The 16792-nt window shown below is 40.5% G+C and overlaps 1 protein-coding gene across 2 annotated transcripts in view; it reads left to right on the forward strand.

Moving 5' to 3' along the window:
- CCDC93 (coiled-coil domain containing 93) overlaps window positions 1-16792 on the forward strand; it is an 86752-nt gene that overhangs the window by 34056 nt on the left and 35904 nt on the right. For both annotated transcript variants that reach the window (XM_031451286.2, XM_064484698.1), the window contains one exon: window positions 464-550. In XM_031451286.2, the coding sequence (XP_031307146.1) occupies window positions 464-550 (87 nt within the window). The remainder of the gene's footprint in view (window positions 1-463; window positions 551-16792) is intronic.

A 16792-nucleotide genomic window follows, 5' to 3' on the forward strand; every position in this document is an offset into this window, starting at 1 on the left:
GTCCAAAAGTATCAACCAAGTGCTTTGAAAGGAGAACTCCTTTTTAGGGCAGGAAAGACCTGTGGCAATCAAGAGAGAGTTCAGGAATTTGGAGATCCCTCATCCTCTCCCATTGGTACTTCTTTTTTTCTTTGAGTCCTATGCCCGCCAAGTTCCCTTCAGACTCTCTCTAGTGGCTCTCAGAGTAAAGACCTTGGGATGGGGTGTAAATGGTGAAGAGTGATTTTCCAAAGATGCCCCGGGGGCCGAGGAGACTCACACAGTCAGCTGAGTGACCCAGGAGGAAGAGACGTTCGTCCTGAGGCTTGTCTTCTCCCTTCCTCACTGACGAACACATGAGCAAAAGCCCAACTACTTTTCCCTGGGAAGTTTATCAGTTTTGCTGCAACACTCAGAGTGCCCAGGGGCTCCAGCTGCTTGGCACAGTGCCTGGCCTTAAGAGCACCCCTCCCTGTGATTGCAGAGCCGTCTGACCGCCAGCTCCGTGGGCCAGATCGTGGGTCTTTGCTCAGCCGAGATCAAGCAGATTGTGTCTGAGTACGCAGAGAAGGTACGTGGGGACCCCACTGGAGCGGGTGCCTCGGACAGTCCCTCCAGGATTGGCTCTCCTGCTTCCCTACCTCCTCCCAGCAGTGATGGAGGCCGGGTGTAATTCATCAGCCATGTTTGTCAGAAACACATGCCGTGCAGCGCCCTCCGCGTTTGCACATTAGCTAGATTCATTTTCTTCTGCAGCACCTGTTTTTCTATAATTATAAAGAGAAAAACTGTCTCAGAGCTGTTACTGCATCTGATAAATGGATGCCTTAGTTACGGCCCCAAATTTTTCCTTCTCTACTAGCCTTCCTGTGTCTTGGGCTCAATTTGGTAATGGGGCTGAGGGACGCAGCTGTGCCGCTTAGGAAATGAACCCCATAACTCAGCCAAGCCCAAGGCAAAATTGTGTGTTCTACTTTATTAAAAGGGTATGGAATGAACAAAAGCCTGAAAGTCATATTTCAGCATTAGACATTTTTTTTTCCATCCTAAGAATAGGCAGCAGGACCTTGACTATTTCAGGGAGACAGTGATTAATCATTTTGCACATAACTGATTCCGGCTGGGCTGACATGGAGTGTGGGTGAAGTCAGATTCACAGGGCGTTGTCTCACATCCTTCCTTCTCCAGCCCTACTCAGTGTGGCCCCCTGAAATATTGATGTCTGTGAAGCACTCAGCTCTGCTCACCCTGTCTCAGAAGCCTTGATGACAGATTAGCTCTGCCCTGACCCTCTGTGCAGTATTCTTCTGAAATGGTTGCACACTTCATGTAGTTGGGAAACAGGTGTCACCTGTAATCTGTAGGTTATAATCTACTGTAAACACAGCATGTGGTCGTTTCCCACCAAGCGGGGGGCCTTCTGAGCAAGACGGAGTAAAATGGTGTAGAGCAGTGGTTACCCAAGGGGAAGGGGGCTGAAGGAGGGCGAAATGGCAAAGGGGGTCTACAGTACAGTGACAGACGGAAAGTAAACTTTCGATGGGGAGCACACTGTAGTGTACACAGAAGTCAAAATGTGCACATGAAACTTACGTAATGTCATAAACTAAATTTTACAAATGACACAGAATGTCTGGGGTTGGGGTTCTCTGGTTCCCCCAGCCCCCAAGTCAGTGCTTCTTAACATGGGCTTTCTAATCCAACTTTCATAGAATCCAGAGTAACCTCTCTTTTCATTTACCACCTGAGATTTGACCAGAAAAAGATTTGGGTCATCCTAAAAGTATCAATAAAGTCAAAAGACTTGAGGATGTAGCTGTGGAAAGAGTGATTAATTCACTGCCCAAGAAGACAGCGTCTTGGCTTGCTGTCGGCATGCACACCTGCATGCAGGTGTGAGTCTGCACCTGCCCTTTCGTTGCCACGTGACACTGCTGAGTCCAGTGTTGACAAAAAGTCGGAAGGTTGGAGCACCCACTGCTGTTTCCACAGGGACTCTGATTTATCTTCATACTTGCCCACCGCAAGCAGATAGGAGCTCAGATTATTATACGAGAGGGAGCACGCAGGCAGACCCTCCCTAGTCCACTTCTCCTTGTCTGGGAGTCTTGAAGCTTCCCTGTCTTCCCAGTCAGCTCGGCAATTCCGTGTTTCCTTCCGGGTCTCTTTCTCCCCTGAGTTTTCACCTCCTCACCCTCTGGTGGCTGCACGCTGATGTTCTTCATTCTCTGCCTCCATTCCGTTCTGCCAGAAAAGAGTGAAATTGGAAGTCGTTTTGGACAGGTGTTTTTCCAAGGCCGTGTCTAATTAAAACTTCCTACGGAGGATTGGAGTTCGCAAGTGCACTGCCTGATTGTTGCTTGCTTTGGGTAGATCATATATTACTAAAGACGATGGTTTTTAAAATTTAGTTGCCTTTAATCCTGTTCCCAAATCACAGTTATTTCACGTTTGCACGTTGTATTTCAGTGTTTGCCCCCAGATACCCACGGTGGTACCTAGTTGCAGTCATCCTGTGTGTCTATAAAAGACACAGAACAGTGTAATTAAAAACACAGCATTTGGGGTCCTGTCTTGGTTCATGTCTGTCTCCTTGACTCCCCAGCTATGTGACCTTGGGCAGTTTATTTAACCTCTTTGCTCTAGTATCTTCATCTATAAAATCAGAATACTACTACTTTCCTGGCAAGGTGTTGTGAAGATTAAATGAAATGTGACCAACATGTATAAAATAATGCCTTGCAAATTATAGCTATGTAGCTAATGGCAGCCTTTATCTGCACTTTGATTGTCAGAATTTTTTTGTCACATTAAATCCTAAACAGTTTCCATGTTTCTAGCCTTCATAGTTACTTGTACACTAAATAAACGAGTTAACACAGCACAATTCATTAGACATTTCCCTCTTGTTAGATTTTTAAGTTGTTTCTGTTTACCATCGTTGGTAATGCTGTTGTGAAATCTGAGCAGATAGTTTCTGCAAAAAGATTTCCTGGGACTTGGATGATTGGGTTGTGACTCCTTTATGTTGCTTTACAAATAATTTGTAACAGTGTAAAGTACTGTCTCTGTGAAGAGGCTTCCCAGCATGACCCCAGCATTTCCAGCTTTGAGTGCTCGTTTGTCTGACTTGCCACGTTAGTAGCTGTAAAATGGCACATCTTTGGACCACTGAGAGGACTGAACGTGGCTCTGTGTTTTTGTTTGCTCTGTTTTCTATGTCCTTTACTCATTTATCTTTTGGATTTATGATGTGTTCCTTGAAAATGTGAATAAAGTCTATTCTAGATTTAAATATTTTGTCACAATGATGCAAGTATTCTCGGGCTGTTCTTTTATTTGTCTGTTGCTTTTCATTATATGCAAGGTATTTGTCCCTAAATTGATCAATCTTTTTGGTTTTGTTTCCAAATGAAAGAGTTGTCATTTTTGCATAGATCTGATAAAATAATTCATTACATTTCATCTCATTTTTCATAAATTGTGTTTAATCTTTTAACCTAGAGTTCATTTTTATTTAGTCTAAAATGTGAATCTGTCTCAGCTTTCCTGCTCCTTTCCACTCATCCTAATACCGTTCATCAAATTATTTATTTATACTCTTTTAGAGGTACTCTGTTATGTATGTGTGTTCTGTATCTGACTCAAACTGTCTGCGTAGTCGTTCTTGCTTTATTGGTTCATGCTTCTGTTTTTATGCAAGTTCCGTGATAAAGTCATGTTTGCTTTTCTTCTTGTTGTTATTTGCTTTCTTTGTTTGCTTTTGTTTTGACAATGCCTTCCAGCCAAAGACCATTAGGAACACACCTGAGCTGAACAGGCTGGGTGCCTTGCTGGTTGTAGTGAGGGCGACCACGTACCAATGGGAACCATACGGCATCTCAGTAAGGAGACGTCAGAAAAGACTTACTGTGGGTTTCAGACTTGTGTTAGGCCATTTGGGGGAAGGTACAAGAAAGTGGGGCCTTGCTCTGTATTGGATGCTTTAAAGAAGGGCAGTTCAATAAATGGGTATCTAAATAAATCTCTCTAAGACGGGAGGACTGAATCAAAGTTAAAACTATGAGCTCATATTAGCCAGTATAAGGGATTGTTTGCTCATTTGGGGGATTTGATCAGTGTTCAGGTTTTCGTCCATGTAGAAACATGGTTACAGAGTAGTGGTCATGGTTTTGCTTTGCTCTTTGTGGCCTGTCTGATGTTGAGGTTCTTTGGAATTGTTTGTATTTAACACCAAAGCCTGCTATGCATGCAGTCCGGCTCTCAGCAACATCAGGGCTTTGCTGAGAGTACCGTATTAGCTCTCAGATGTCAGGGGTGCTTTTCTCTTTGTCTGTTTGTGTATCTAGTTATGTATTGCTATGTAGCAATATTACCACAAATGCAGTGGCCTAAAACAACATACATTTATATCTCACAGTCTCTGTGAGTCAGCAGTTGGGCACAGTGTAGCAGGGCCCTTTGTTTCAGGCTCTCACAAAGTTGCAGTGAAGGTGCTGATCTGGGCTGCAGTCTCATCTGAGGCTCAACTGTGGAAGGATCCATTTCTCAGCTCACATGGCTGTTGACAGCATTCAGTTTGTTGGCACCTGCTGGCTGAGGTCAGCAGTTCTGGCTGGCTCTCAGCTGGAGGCTGCCCTCAGTTCCTTGCCAGGTGGCCGCCCTAAGATTGCCACTTGTTTCATCAAAGCCAGCAAAGGAAACACTCCTCCCGAGACAAACATCTCCTCACAAGACAAACGTTACAGTTTCACATAACGTAATTACGTATATGCAGACACATACATCCCACCGCCTTTGCAGAGAATGTGGGGCCCTGATAGGGCTGCCCACCACTGTGTGCTTTTCTCTTTAAGCTTACTGCATCAGTTGGGCTGAAACCAGACACTGGCAGTTCACCTGAAATTCATGCTCTTCCCTTCAGGAGCTCAGTAATGAAACCCTTGAGAGTAGAGATGGGATGGAAGAATGCTCAGGAGGGGAAGTCAAATTAGGATGAGATTTTTGCTTAGTAAAGAAAGGAGACATGATCATTTTTGGTGGATTAAAGTGTGAAAATGATTCTGTGTGACTGAGGAATGAATCAGACAGCTTGCCTGATGTAGGTGGTTGGAAAGTCAACAGGCACTGAGAAATACAAATTAAGTTAAAAAAAAACATATGCAGGCTTCCTTTTCATTGTAAAATTCACAAGTTCTTATGACAGTGTACCATGGTACACAGTCCATGTGTTTCACAGCAAATCACTGAGATACGTAACTCAATCGAATGTGGTTCCTATAAAGCAGCAGGGAAGAAGAATGTGAAGAAGCTTCCAGCTGTATGATTCATGAGTGTCGGCAGGCTCCCGCCAAGGAGCACCATCTCCCTGTGTTTCCAGAGGGCCACACCCTTCCCAGAATGTGCTTGGTGAGGCACCAGCGTGCTCTGTGATGTTGGTGTCTAACGTGCTCACTGCATTTTGGCATTCTATTGATGTGATCTGCAGAAAACTAAAAGCTTGACTGTTGCCCAGATGCTTCCACTCTGCTATCCCAGAGGGAAAGGAAGGAAGCTGAGCCAAGCAAGGCTGGACAAGAAAGGTGCAAGTTCCCTGGAAGGGAAGGAAGGGACTCTCCTCAGTGCCACGTAGTAACCAACCATACTGCATTGTGACTCTTCTGTAACTAAATCATTTTTTGGTCAGCATCTCCCTGAAACAGGATCTGAAAACATTTTATAGATCTAGAGGCACAGATCTGTCTTGGGGAATCAGAAGACTCTACCCTGAATGCCTTCTCTGTGTCAGGTACTTTTTTTTTTAGTATTTTTTTAAATTAAATTATATTCAATGTCTTGCAGTAACCTTTAATGAAAAAGAATATGAAAATGAATATATGTATATAGATGCATGACTGGGACATCATGTTGTACACCAGAAATTGACACATTGTAACTTATTATACTTCAATTAAAAATAAATAAATATAGTTGATTCACAATACTATATTACTTTCAGGTGTCCAGCATAATGATTCAGTATCTTTATAGAGTATACTCCATTTAAAGTTATTACAAAATAATGCCTGTATTTCCCTGTGCTGTGCAATATATCCTCTTAATCCCATACCTCTATCTTGCCCTTCCCCTCTTTATTCTCCGCACTGGCATCCACTAGTTTGTTTTCTGTATCTATGAGTTTGTTTCTGTTTTGATATATATATTTGTTTGTTTTACTTCTTAGATTCTACATATACATGGTAACATACAATATTTGCCTTTCTCTGTCTTATTTCAATGAGCATAATACTCTCTGGGTCCATCCAAATTATTGCAAATAGTAGAATTTCATTCCTTTTTATGGCCGAGTAATATTCCATTGTGTCTCTCTATATGTGATATATCGTGTATATATGTAGTGATATCGAGCATTTTTTCATGTGCCTATTGATCATTTGTATTTTTTCCTTGGAGAATTGCTTGTTTAGGTCTTCTGCCCATTTTTGGATTGGGTTGTTTGTTTTTTTCTTATTAATTCATATGAGCTGCTTATATATTCTAGAATCAAGCCTTTGTCAGTTTCATCATTTGCAAGAATTTTCTCCCATTCCATAGGCTGTTGTTTTGTTTTGCTTATGGTTTCCTTTGCTATGCAGAAGCTTGTAAGGTCCCATTTGTTTATTCTTGATTTTATTTCTATTGCTTGGGTAGACTGTTCTAGGAGACATTTTTGAGATGTATGTCAGATAATATTTTGCCTGTATTTTCTTCTAGGAGGTTTATTGTATCTTGTCTTATGTTTAAGTCTTTGATGCATTTTGAGTTTATTTTTGTGTATGGTGTAAGGGAGCGTTCTAGCTTCATTGATTTACATGCTGCTGTCCAGTTTTCCTAACACCATTTGCTGAAGAGACTGTCTTTATTCCATTGTATATTCTTGCCTCCTTTGTTGAAGATTAGTTGACCAAAAATTTGTGGGTTCATTTCTGGGCTCTCTATTCTGTTCCATTGGTCCATATGTCTGGTTTTGTACCAGTACCATGCTGTTTTGATTACTATAGCTCTATAGTATTGTCTGAAGCCTGGGAGAGTTATTCCTCCAGCCTCTTTCTTTTTCTTCAGTAATGCTTTGGCAATTCTAGGTCTTTCGTGGTTCCATATAAATTGTATTTTGATGGACACTCAGTTTACTTCTGTGTCTTGGCAATTGTAAATAATTTTGCTGTGAACATTAGGGTACATGTATCTTTTTGAATTACTGTTTTCATTTTGGGGGGAATATATACCCATGAGAGGAATTACTGTATTATAGGGTAGCTCTGTTTTTAATCTTTTGAGGAACCTACATATTGTTTTCCACAGTGGCTGCACAAATTTACATTCTCACCAGTAGTATATAAGGGTTCCCTTTTCTCCACATCCTCACCAAAATTTGTTATTTGTAGACTTTCTGATGATAGCTTTTCTAACAGATATAACAACTCATTGTGGTTTTGATTTGCATTTCTTTAATAATTGGCAATGTTGAACATCTTTTCATGTGCCTATTAGCCACCTGTATGTCTTCTTTGGAAAAATGTCTATTCAGGTCTTCTGACAATTTTTTAATTGGGTTCTTTGTTTTTTTGATACTGAGTTGTATGAGCTGTTTTTGTATTTTGGATATTAACCCCTTACTGGTCATATCATTTACAAATATTTTCTCCCATTCCATAGATTGTCCTTGCATTTTGTAAGTGGTTTCCTTCACTGTGCAAAAGCTTTTAGGTCCCATTTGTTTATTTTTTATTTTCTTTCTCTTGCCTTTGGAAACAGATCCAAGAAAATATTGCTGTGATTTATGTCAAAGAGTGTTCTGCCAAGGGGCAGGAAGGTGGGAAGGGATAAACAGGGGGTTCGAGATTTGCAGATATTCACAGGTGTATATAAAATAGACAAACAAGTTTATACTGTATAGCACAGGGAAATATATTCAATACCTTGTAGTAGCTCACAGTGAAAAAGAATGTGAAAATGAATATATGTATATTCATGTATGACTGAAGAATTGTGATGTACACCAGAAATTGACACAACATAGTAAACTGACCATAACTCAATTAAAAAAAAAAAAGAGTGTTCTGCCTATATTCTCTTCTAGGATTTTGTAGTGGTAGGTCTTACATTTAGATCTTTAATCTATTTTGAGGGGTTTCTTTGTATATAGTGTGAGGAAATGTTCTAATTTGATTCTTTTACATGTAACTGTCCAGTTTTCCCAGTACCACTTGTTGAAGAGACTTTTTTCCATCATATATTCTTGCCTCCTTTGTCATAAATAAATTGACCATAGGTGCATGGATTTATTTCTGGGCTTTCTATTCTGTTGCGTTGATCTGTGTATCTCTTTTTGTGCCAGTACCATGCTATTTTGGTTTCTGTAGCTTTGTAGCATACCCTGAAGTTAGAGAGCATATTACTTCCAGCTTTGTTCTTTTTTCTCAGTATTGTTTGGCAATTTGGGGTCTTTTATGGTTCCATATAGATCTTAGGGTTATTGGTTTTAGTTCTGTGAGAAATGTCATGGGTATTTTGATAGGGATTACATTAAATCTGTAAATTGCTTTGGGTAGTATGGCCATTTGAATAATATTAATTCTTTCAGTCCAAGAGCAGGTGATAATCTTTCGATTTCTTTGAATCACCTTCAGTTTCCTTTATCAATGTGTTACAGTTTTCAGCATATAGGTCTTACACCTCTTTGGTTAAGTTTATTTCTAGGTATTTTTAATGAGATTTTAAACAGAATTTTTTTCTTTCTGGCAATTCATTATTAGTGTGTAGAAACACAACAGATTTCTGTATATTAATCTTGTTATCCTGCAGCCTTGCTGAATTCATTTATTAGTTCTAATAGTTTTTTGGTGGAGACTTTAGGATTTTCTATATATAGTACCATGTCATCTGCAAATAGCAACAGTTTTACATCTTCCTTTCCAGTTGGATACCTTTCTTTCTCTCTCTTTCTTTCTTCCCTTCTTTCTGTCTGATTGCTATTGTTAGGACTTGCAATGCTATGTTAAATAGAAGTGGCAAGAGTAAGCATTCTTGTCTTAGTCCTGGTTTTAGAGGAAGAGTTTTCAGCTTTTGCCTGTTGACTATGATGTTAGCTGTGGGTTTGTCATGAATGGCCTTTATTATGTTGATATATGTTCCCTCTACATCAACTTTGAGAGTTTTAATCATGAATGGATGTTGAATTTTGTCAGATGCTTTTTCTACATCTATGATCATGTGATTTTTATCTTTCCTTTTGTTAATGTGGTGTATCACATTGATTTATTTGTGAATATTGAACCATCCTTGAATTCCTAGAATAAATCCCACTTGATCATGGTATATGACTCTTTGTATGTATTGTTGTTTTCAGGTTCCCTATGTTTCATTGAGGGGTTTTTGCGTATACATTCATCAAAGATATTAGCCTGTAATTTTCTCTCTCTCTCTCTTTTTTTTTTTTTTTTTTTTTGGTAGTGTCTTTGTCTGGTTTTGGTATCAGGAAATTGATAGACTCACAGAATGAATTTGGGAGTGTTCTATCCTCTTCAGTTTTTTGGAATAGTTTGAAAAAGATAGGTATAAGTTCTTTGTATGTGTGGTAAAATTCCCCAGTGAAGCTATCCAGTCCTGGACTTTTGTTTGCAGGGAGTTGGTTTTTTTGGTTTTGTTTTTGTTTTTATTTTTATTTCGTTTTGTTTTGTTTTTACCGATTCTGTTTAACTTCTAGAGATCTGTCCGTTCAAATTACCTGTTTCTTCTTGATTCAGTTTTGACAGGTTGTATAATTCTATGGCACATAACTGTCCATAGTATTCTCTTAAGATTTTTGTTCCTCTGTAGCATCATTTGTCATTTCTTCTCTTTCATTTCTTATTTTGTTTATTTGAGTTTTCTTTCTTTTCTTCTTTGGTGAGCCTGGCTAAAGGTTTATCAATTTTGTTAATCTTTTCAAAAAATAGCTCTTGATTTCATTGATCTGTTCTATTGTTTTTTTAGTCTCTATTTTATTTATTTTCTCTGATTTTTATTGTTTTCTTTCCTCTAGTGACTTTAGGCTCTGTTTGCTCTTTTTTTATTCTTTTAGATATTAGGTTAGGTTATTTATTTGAGATTTTTCTTGTTTCTTGTAGAAAGCCTGTATCACTATAAACTTCCTCTTAGAACTGCTTTTGTTGCATCTCATAGATTTTGTAAAGTTGTGTTCCCATTTTCATTTGTCTTAAAGTATTTTTTTATTTCCTCTTTGATTTCTTCATTGACCCATTGCTTTTTTTAGTAGCATGTTATTTAGTCTCCACGTTTCTGCTTTTCCCATTTTTCTTTCTGTAGTTGATTTCTAGTTTTGTACTGTTGAAGTCTGAAAATTCTGTTCTCTTAAATTTGTTGAGACTTATTTTGTGGCCTAGCGGAACGTTGCATGTGCACTTGAAAAGAATGTTTATTCTGCTGTTTTTGAATGGAGTGTTCTATAGATATCTTTTAAGTCCGCCTGGTCAATTGTATCATTTAAGACCACTATTGCCTTATTGATTTTCTGCCTGGGTGATCTGTCCATTGATGTAAGTTGGGTATTGAAAGTCCCTACTATTATTGTTTTATTGTCAGTTTCTTCACTTATGTCTCTACTCCTATATTGGATGCCTATATGTTAACAGGTGTATATATTTAGGTGCTTCTGTATTGGGTGCATATATATTAACAGGTATATATATATTTAGGTGCTTCAGTATTGAGTATATATATGTTAACAAGTGTAATATCCTCTTCTGGTATTGATTCCTTTATCATTATATATGGCCCTTTGGTTTTTGTTATAGACTGTGTTTTAAAGTCTTTTTGTCTGAAATGAATAGTGTTACACCTGCTTTCTTGTCATTTCCAATTGCATGAAGTGTTTTTTTCCATCCCCTCACTGTATGTGTCTTTAGCTCTGAAGTGAGTCTCTTATAAACAATATATAGATGGGTCTTATTTTTCATCCAGTCATTGACCCTGTGTCTTTTGATGAGAGCATTTAGTCCATTGACATTAAAATAATTAGTGATGAGTATGTACTTATTACCACTTTATTGCTTGTTTTCCTGTTGTTTTTGTAGTTCTTCTGTGTCTGTTTTTTCTTTATGTTTCTTCCTTTGTGGTTTATTTTCTTTAGTTGTATGCTTCTGTTTCCTTCTAGTTTTTTGTGTATCTGTGTAGTTTTATGATACGTGGTTACCATGGGACCCAATATGTTGATTTATGACTGTATCTACTTGTTTTAAACTGGTGGTCATTTCAGTTCAAACACATTCTAAAATTTTTATTGCCCTCCTGCACACTTTGTGCTTTTGACGTTGTATTTTACATCTTCATGTCTATCCCTTCATGGTTTATTGTAGTCATAGTTGCTTTTACAATTTTTTATATTTTATTCTTAACAGTAGCTTATTTAAGTGGTTGATCCTCAGCCCTCATATCTATTTGCCTTTCCTAGTGTTGATGGCCTCCTTGGCCGTCCTTAGTGTCTGCCTTCCATGGCCTCTCTAGACTCTCCCACTATCTAACTGCCCACCTTGGGCTGAGTGGAGAAAAGAGACCACGTCATGTTGGGAACTAACCACAGAAACAAGTAAAAATGAAAACGACACAGCCCACCCACTCTTACAGAGTCACACCTAAACTGCTGAAATCTGTGGGATTCTTTTCTGTTTGGGGTACGTGAGTGGCTTTTCATATCACTGGAAAATACCACATTAAAATGTTCTCATCCAGCTCTCTAGAGTATAACCTCCTAGCCAGAAGACTGTCAACATCTTGATCTTATTCTCAGATGAGTCATCAGGGGACTTATTTGTGGGAGTAATTCTTTTTCTCAATAGGTTTTGGAAATTTTCCTGAACAGCAATTAAGAAATTCTGGCTCCCACTGCTTCTGACCTTTTGATTCCAAGAACCATTCTCTGGCAGTTCATCAGAAGCCCTTATTCTGTCTTGAAATTATATCTCTCACAAGCATCTGGGAATCTCCTTAGGTGATTAGGACCTGGCTGTAGGCACAGAGAGGTAGTGGCCATCTGGTGAGAGATGCACATATGAAAACACAATGGGAAGAAACTCTCCTCTAGAGAATGCAGATAACCACGTTTGTGTCTTTTGTCTCCATTAGAGTCGGTTTTGTCTGCCTTCTACCATGATCATCTTTACTCTACTTTATGCTGCAACCGGCAGAAAAAATTGCTCCTTAAGTTCTGTTGCTCACTGGACAGCAGCTTCATAGGAGCCTTTTGGCTGAGTGGTAGAAATTCTGCTAAAATGATGGTATAAGCAAAAGCGAGTCTTTTATAGTTCTGATAACTGTGGGGTGGGGTTGGGGGGGGTCTGTGAATGCAGGGGTCCTAGGGGCTCGGACCACCTTGTTGGATCTCTGTGCCCTTACTTCACTCTCTCCCTCTCTTACACCTTGGAGGCCTCACCACAGACTGTTTCAATCCCCGGCACCCTCCCCACATCCATGTGTAAGAGCCTAACGAAGGATCCTCCTCCTTTAGGCACAGCTCAGGTCACATATTCCTCCCTTGGCCAGTCATTCTGGCCAGGAGGCTGGCTTGTTGATTGGCACAAGAGAGTGGGAGCGATTCCCCAGAGGAAGGCATTGCGGTTACAAACCCAAGGGTTCTGGGCGCATGTGACAGCCGTATCACCATAAGCCTTTGGTCACAGAAGGCCCTCGGGAATCTGTCAGACTGCAGTGGGTGGAACTGACTTAAGAGGGTCAGTTGCTGCTGTATCACCTGCCTTCTTCATGTTGTTATTTCTCTACCCTGGTTTTGAGATTCCAGTTAGCGTTATGAGGTCTTCTCCAAGTAAAGACAACTGGTATAATTTTTTTGAGATATTTTTAAGTCTTTAGCTTGATTTCTTTTCTGCCAGGCAGCTGACAGAATTGACTCCCTATGTGGCATGATTTCTTTTCTCAGCAACACCTTTTGAGCGCGTGCTGTGTCCCAGGCTGTGTCAGGCTTGGGGCGGGGATAGAGTTACTAGTAAGACATGGCTGCTGCCCTGCGGAGCTCCTGGTTAGGTGTCCATCAACCTGTAAAAACATAAAATTACAGAATAATGTCATCTGTGTTCTCAAGGGGATGCCAGTTGCTACTTGGTTGGTGTTGCCATTTGAAATGTCAGTATCTGCCCAGAGCAAAGCATTTGGTGTATTTGATATTAAACTTCTTTTCCTGTGAATAGTTAGGCAGAATGGGTGACTTTAAAACTGTACTCGTTGAGGGGAAATGGAAAAGAATAGTTTAAGAGGGCTGGGGACTGAGTGAATTACCGCCCCTCAGGACCACTTAGCATCCAGGAGACCCTGACTCAAATTGTCAGAGAATCTCTCCTAAGATGGGACCAGGGTGGTTTCTAAAAAGCTTAAATATGAATGTCTCTAATCTCATCATCCGGCCTCACCCCAAAACACATGTTTTCTAGCAGCATTGGTGTGTGGGGCTGAGGAAGAAGTGTGACTCAAGGGAGGCGTCACCCTCCTGGGACCCTCCTGCTGTGGCCCAGATAGAAAAACCCAGGTTGAGATCGGTGTGTGAGGGCGAGGTGGGTTTTTGTACCCCTTCTTTCTAGGCTCTGTTTCTTCACCTAGGGTCACAGGCATTAGACAAGTCATGTCCTAAATCTGTAAACTTCTGGAGGGCCAAGATCTCATCTCTCTTCTCTGTACCCCTGTTGCCTGGCACATGGCAGCACTGAGTAGAGGCTGGTGGGTGGCTGGAGGGCCCTGCAGAGACCCACCCTGTGGTCATTACGGGTCACTCTCCTTCCTAAGAAGGGCTTTTCTCTAATATGTGGGTGGGCTCCTTGTCTCCTTTGTAGCACTGCGAACAGGGCGCTATTTCATTCTTCTCTGCCTGCCTCCTGGAACTAGAATGCTTGCTGTCAGCGAGGGCTGACAGCGTTGTGCATCCGCAGTACCTAACATAATGGGGTTTTCATAAACGTTTGTGGAAGGACAGAAGAAGAGGGGGGAAGGAGGAACAAGATGAGTTTTCAGAACCCTCATCCTCTGCGGCACAGAGGCTTGGGGAGAGTGTGGAGCTACAACACCTGCATTTGTGAATGAGCCAGTGTTACCTGACTAGGCTGTGAAGGCCCAGGGTGAGGTCTCCATCTTTTTCTGTGTCCCCAGGACCTAATCCTGTGCCCCATAGATAATAGGGTCTGAGTAAAGGTTAGTTGAACGACAAAAGAAGGTGGGGAGAGAGATTTAAAACCGAATCAGAATTTAGAGATGAAGGAGCCCTGTAAATCTGGAGAGGAAAATGCTAATAATATGTTTGTGTCTTAAAACTGTTCCAGGATTTCGTACAGTCTGAGTGACTGAGTTGTGTAATACACAGAAACTAACAGCAAAGAGAATGGCGTTAGCTAATGAGTTGTTGGTTTGGTGGGGTTGTCTCAAGCCACGCAGCCTAACCTGTACCTTCCAGGGGCTTTATCAGTTTGGATAAAGACATAGGAATTAGCTTCATCAGATTTGAGTTGTCGTTTAAAGCTAGCAAAGAAAAGGCAGCTGATACATTGGAGAATAGAATCAACCTTCAAAAATACCTTGGATTGAAATGATAAGCCCAAACAAATAAATTCATTTCGTAAAGAAGGTAAATGTAGGCTATTTTATTTCAGAAAAATCAGTTGTACCAACTCAGGATTTGGTGAGGATGACACCTGACCTGACATTAGTTCCTGGGGTAAAAGTGGGATGTCTGGGGTTTTGTTCATGCCTCCTGAATGGTAGTTGCATTCTGGGTGGGGAGACTGTTGCTCACCTCTGGACTCAGAGCTGCATCTTAGACTCAGCAAGGTTACATGCATATGGGTCTTCGAAATCCATGGGGTTTCATGAGTGGGAGTCAAGAAGATTGAAAAGAACATTTATGTATCTGGCTTCATTCATGGAAGCAGAGTGTAGAGCAGGGAAAGTGGATGATCCCATCCTGTCTGCAGTGCTCAGATGCCATCGGGAATGCTTGGAAAGGATTATGAGCTGGGATGTGTCCAAAGGATAAAAGCCAAGGTGGTGAAGGAGCTGATGTCTTGGCGTAGAAAGGAGAGAGGACAGGGCTGTGGTTGCTTCTGTGTAAGAAAATTTGAACTGTTATATGACAGTGATTACACACAGTCTCTGTGGCTTCAGGGAGGAATGGGCACGTGTGTGTTTGAGTTTGCAGGTCCCTTTCTGCCATTAGTTTTTGCTGGCTTTTGCTCATGATGCTTTGACTTCATGTGCACTTTTGATTTTTGACTGTAAGTTCATATTGCTTGGAAATTTATCTGTGGAAATTCTTTGAGGCCTCAAATTGAAGCCATGCTCTTCCAGAGAGGATTTGCTTTTGCTCTGCCACGCACCCGGGCACCCCCCAGCTCTGGCCCCTTGTGCGCATGGTCTTGATGTGTCCATTTTTGGGACCATCCATATAGTGTGTGAATTCAGACTGCAGAACTGCGTGAGGGCAAATCTTTTGTTACACAATCTCATTGCAGCTATTTTTCACTCTTACATCTGTGTCAAGGATTAAGCAAAGCAGTTGTTAAATTGTAAAAATCAGAGCTTGAGATCAGCTGGCTTTGGCAGAGACTCTCCAGAAAAAAGCCAACTTCCCCGGGTACACGTACCTCCTCGGCGCCCACTTTCGCTACCTCTTTGGCCTTCCAGGAGTTCTTACATTCTTGCTAGCTCATAGCCTTTTTTAGATTAAAAAAATTTATATTGTCTATTTACTTGTTTTCAGTAAGAGGGTTCATCCAGGTCCAGAAACTGAAGTCCCTCTTCAGTTCAGCATGGAGAACATATGGCACCCTCATGACTTAGGGATCCTTTATTATTGACAGCTTAGTGGCCGTGCTTTGATGGGGGACGAGAGGGGGGATGACAAAGGAAAGATTCCTGTATTAGGAAGATTGATATGTAGATAACCTTTTGGGTCTCTTTCATTATAAAGGTATATAGTTTTAGCTAAAGTAATCATTTTCGTTTCTCTTAGGAATTTACTATTTTGAACAGGACTAATATTACCCAGTGACATTTATATCTGGTTCCCAGAAGAACAGAAGTTGCAGATGTCTGTCAGTTGTTAGAAAACATCGAATCTGCACTAGAAGCCTTCTTAATCCACTGAGTGGTTTTGAAAGCACGTTCTTAATCTGAAATTGTTGAACAAAATTAGATTGGCACTGTAGCCCTCGCTCTAATGTAAATACAAATGGAATATTTAGAGATGGTTGGCATTCTTTGATGGGTGTTGTACTTTCCAAGTAGAAATCAGTTAAGATATCCCCAAGGACTTAATTTTTCTTTTTCCTGTCAAGGATTTAATGTAAAGCCCCCTCTCCTATTCTCCATCTGTCCAACTTTGTCTCATCCTTTAAGATCTAACGTGGTCATCTTGTTTTCTTTCCACGGTGACTGTCAGTGAACAGAATGTGAAATAAGCCATACTGTTTCAAAGACCTGTTTCTGCCTTCATCTGTCTAGTTCTTTTGGCTTTGAGGAGGGTGTTTGAAAGAAGTGAAGGTTTTCAGTTGCTTAATAAAAAGTATGTTTGAAATGTACAGCAGTCAGCTTTCTGTTCGGTTCAGCTCTGGAATAAATTATTTTTTTCTGTACAAAAATAACTTCCCATTAAACAAAGCAGTTTGCTTAACACCATCTCTAGACTCAGGCAGATGAAGGAACTCACAAATGTGTGTGTACTGTGGGCTGTTCGTGTGCATGTTATTCACTTTAATTGCACTGGAGAGATGTCAGATAC

This window comes from Camelus dromedarius, chromosome 4 (genome assembly GCF_036321535.1).
Source record: "Camelus dromedarius isolate mCamDro1 chromosome 4, mCamDro1.pat, whole genome shotgun sequence".
Lineage (NCBI taxonomy): Eukaryota > Metazoa > Chordata > Mammalia > Artiodactyla > Camelidae > Camelus > Camelus dromedarius.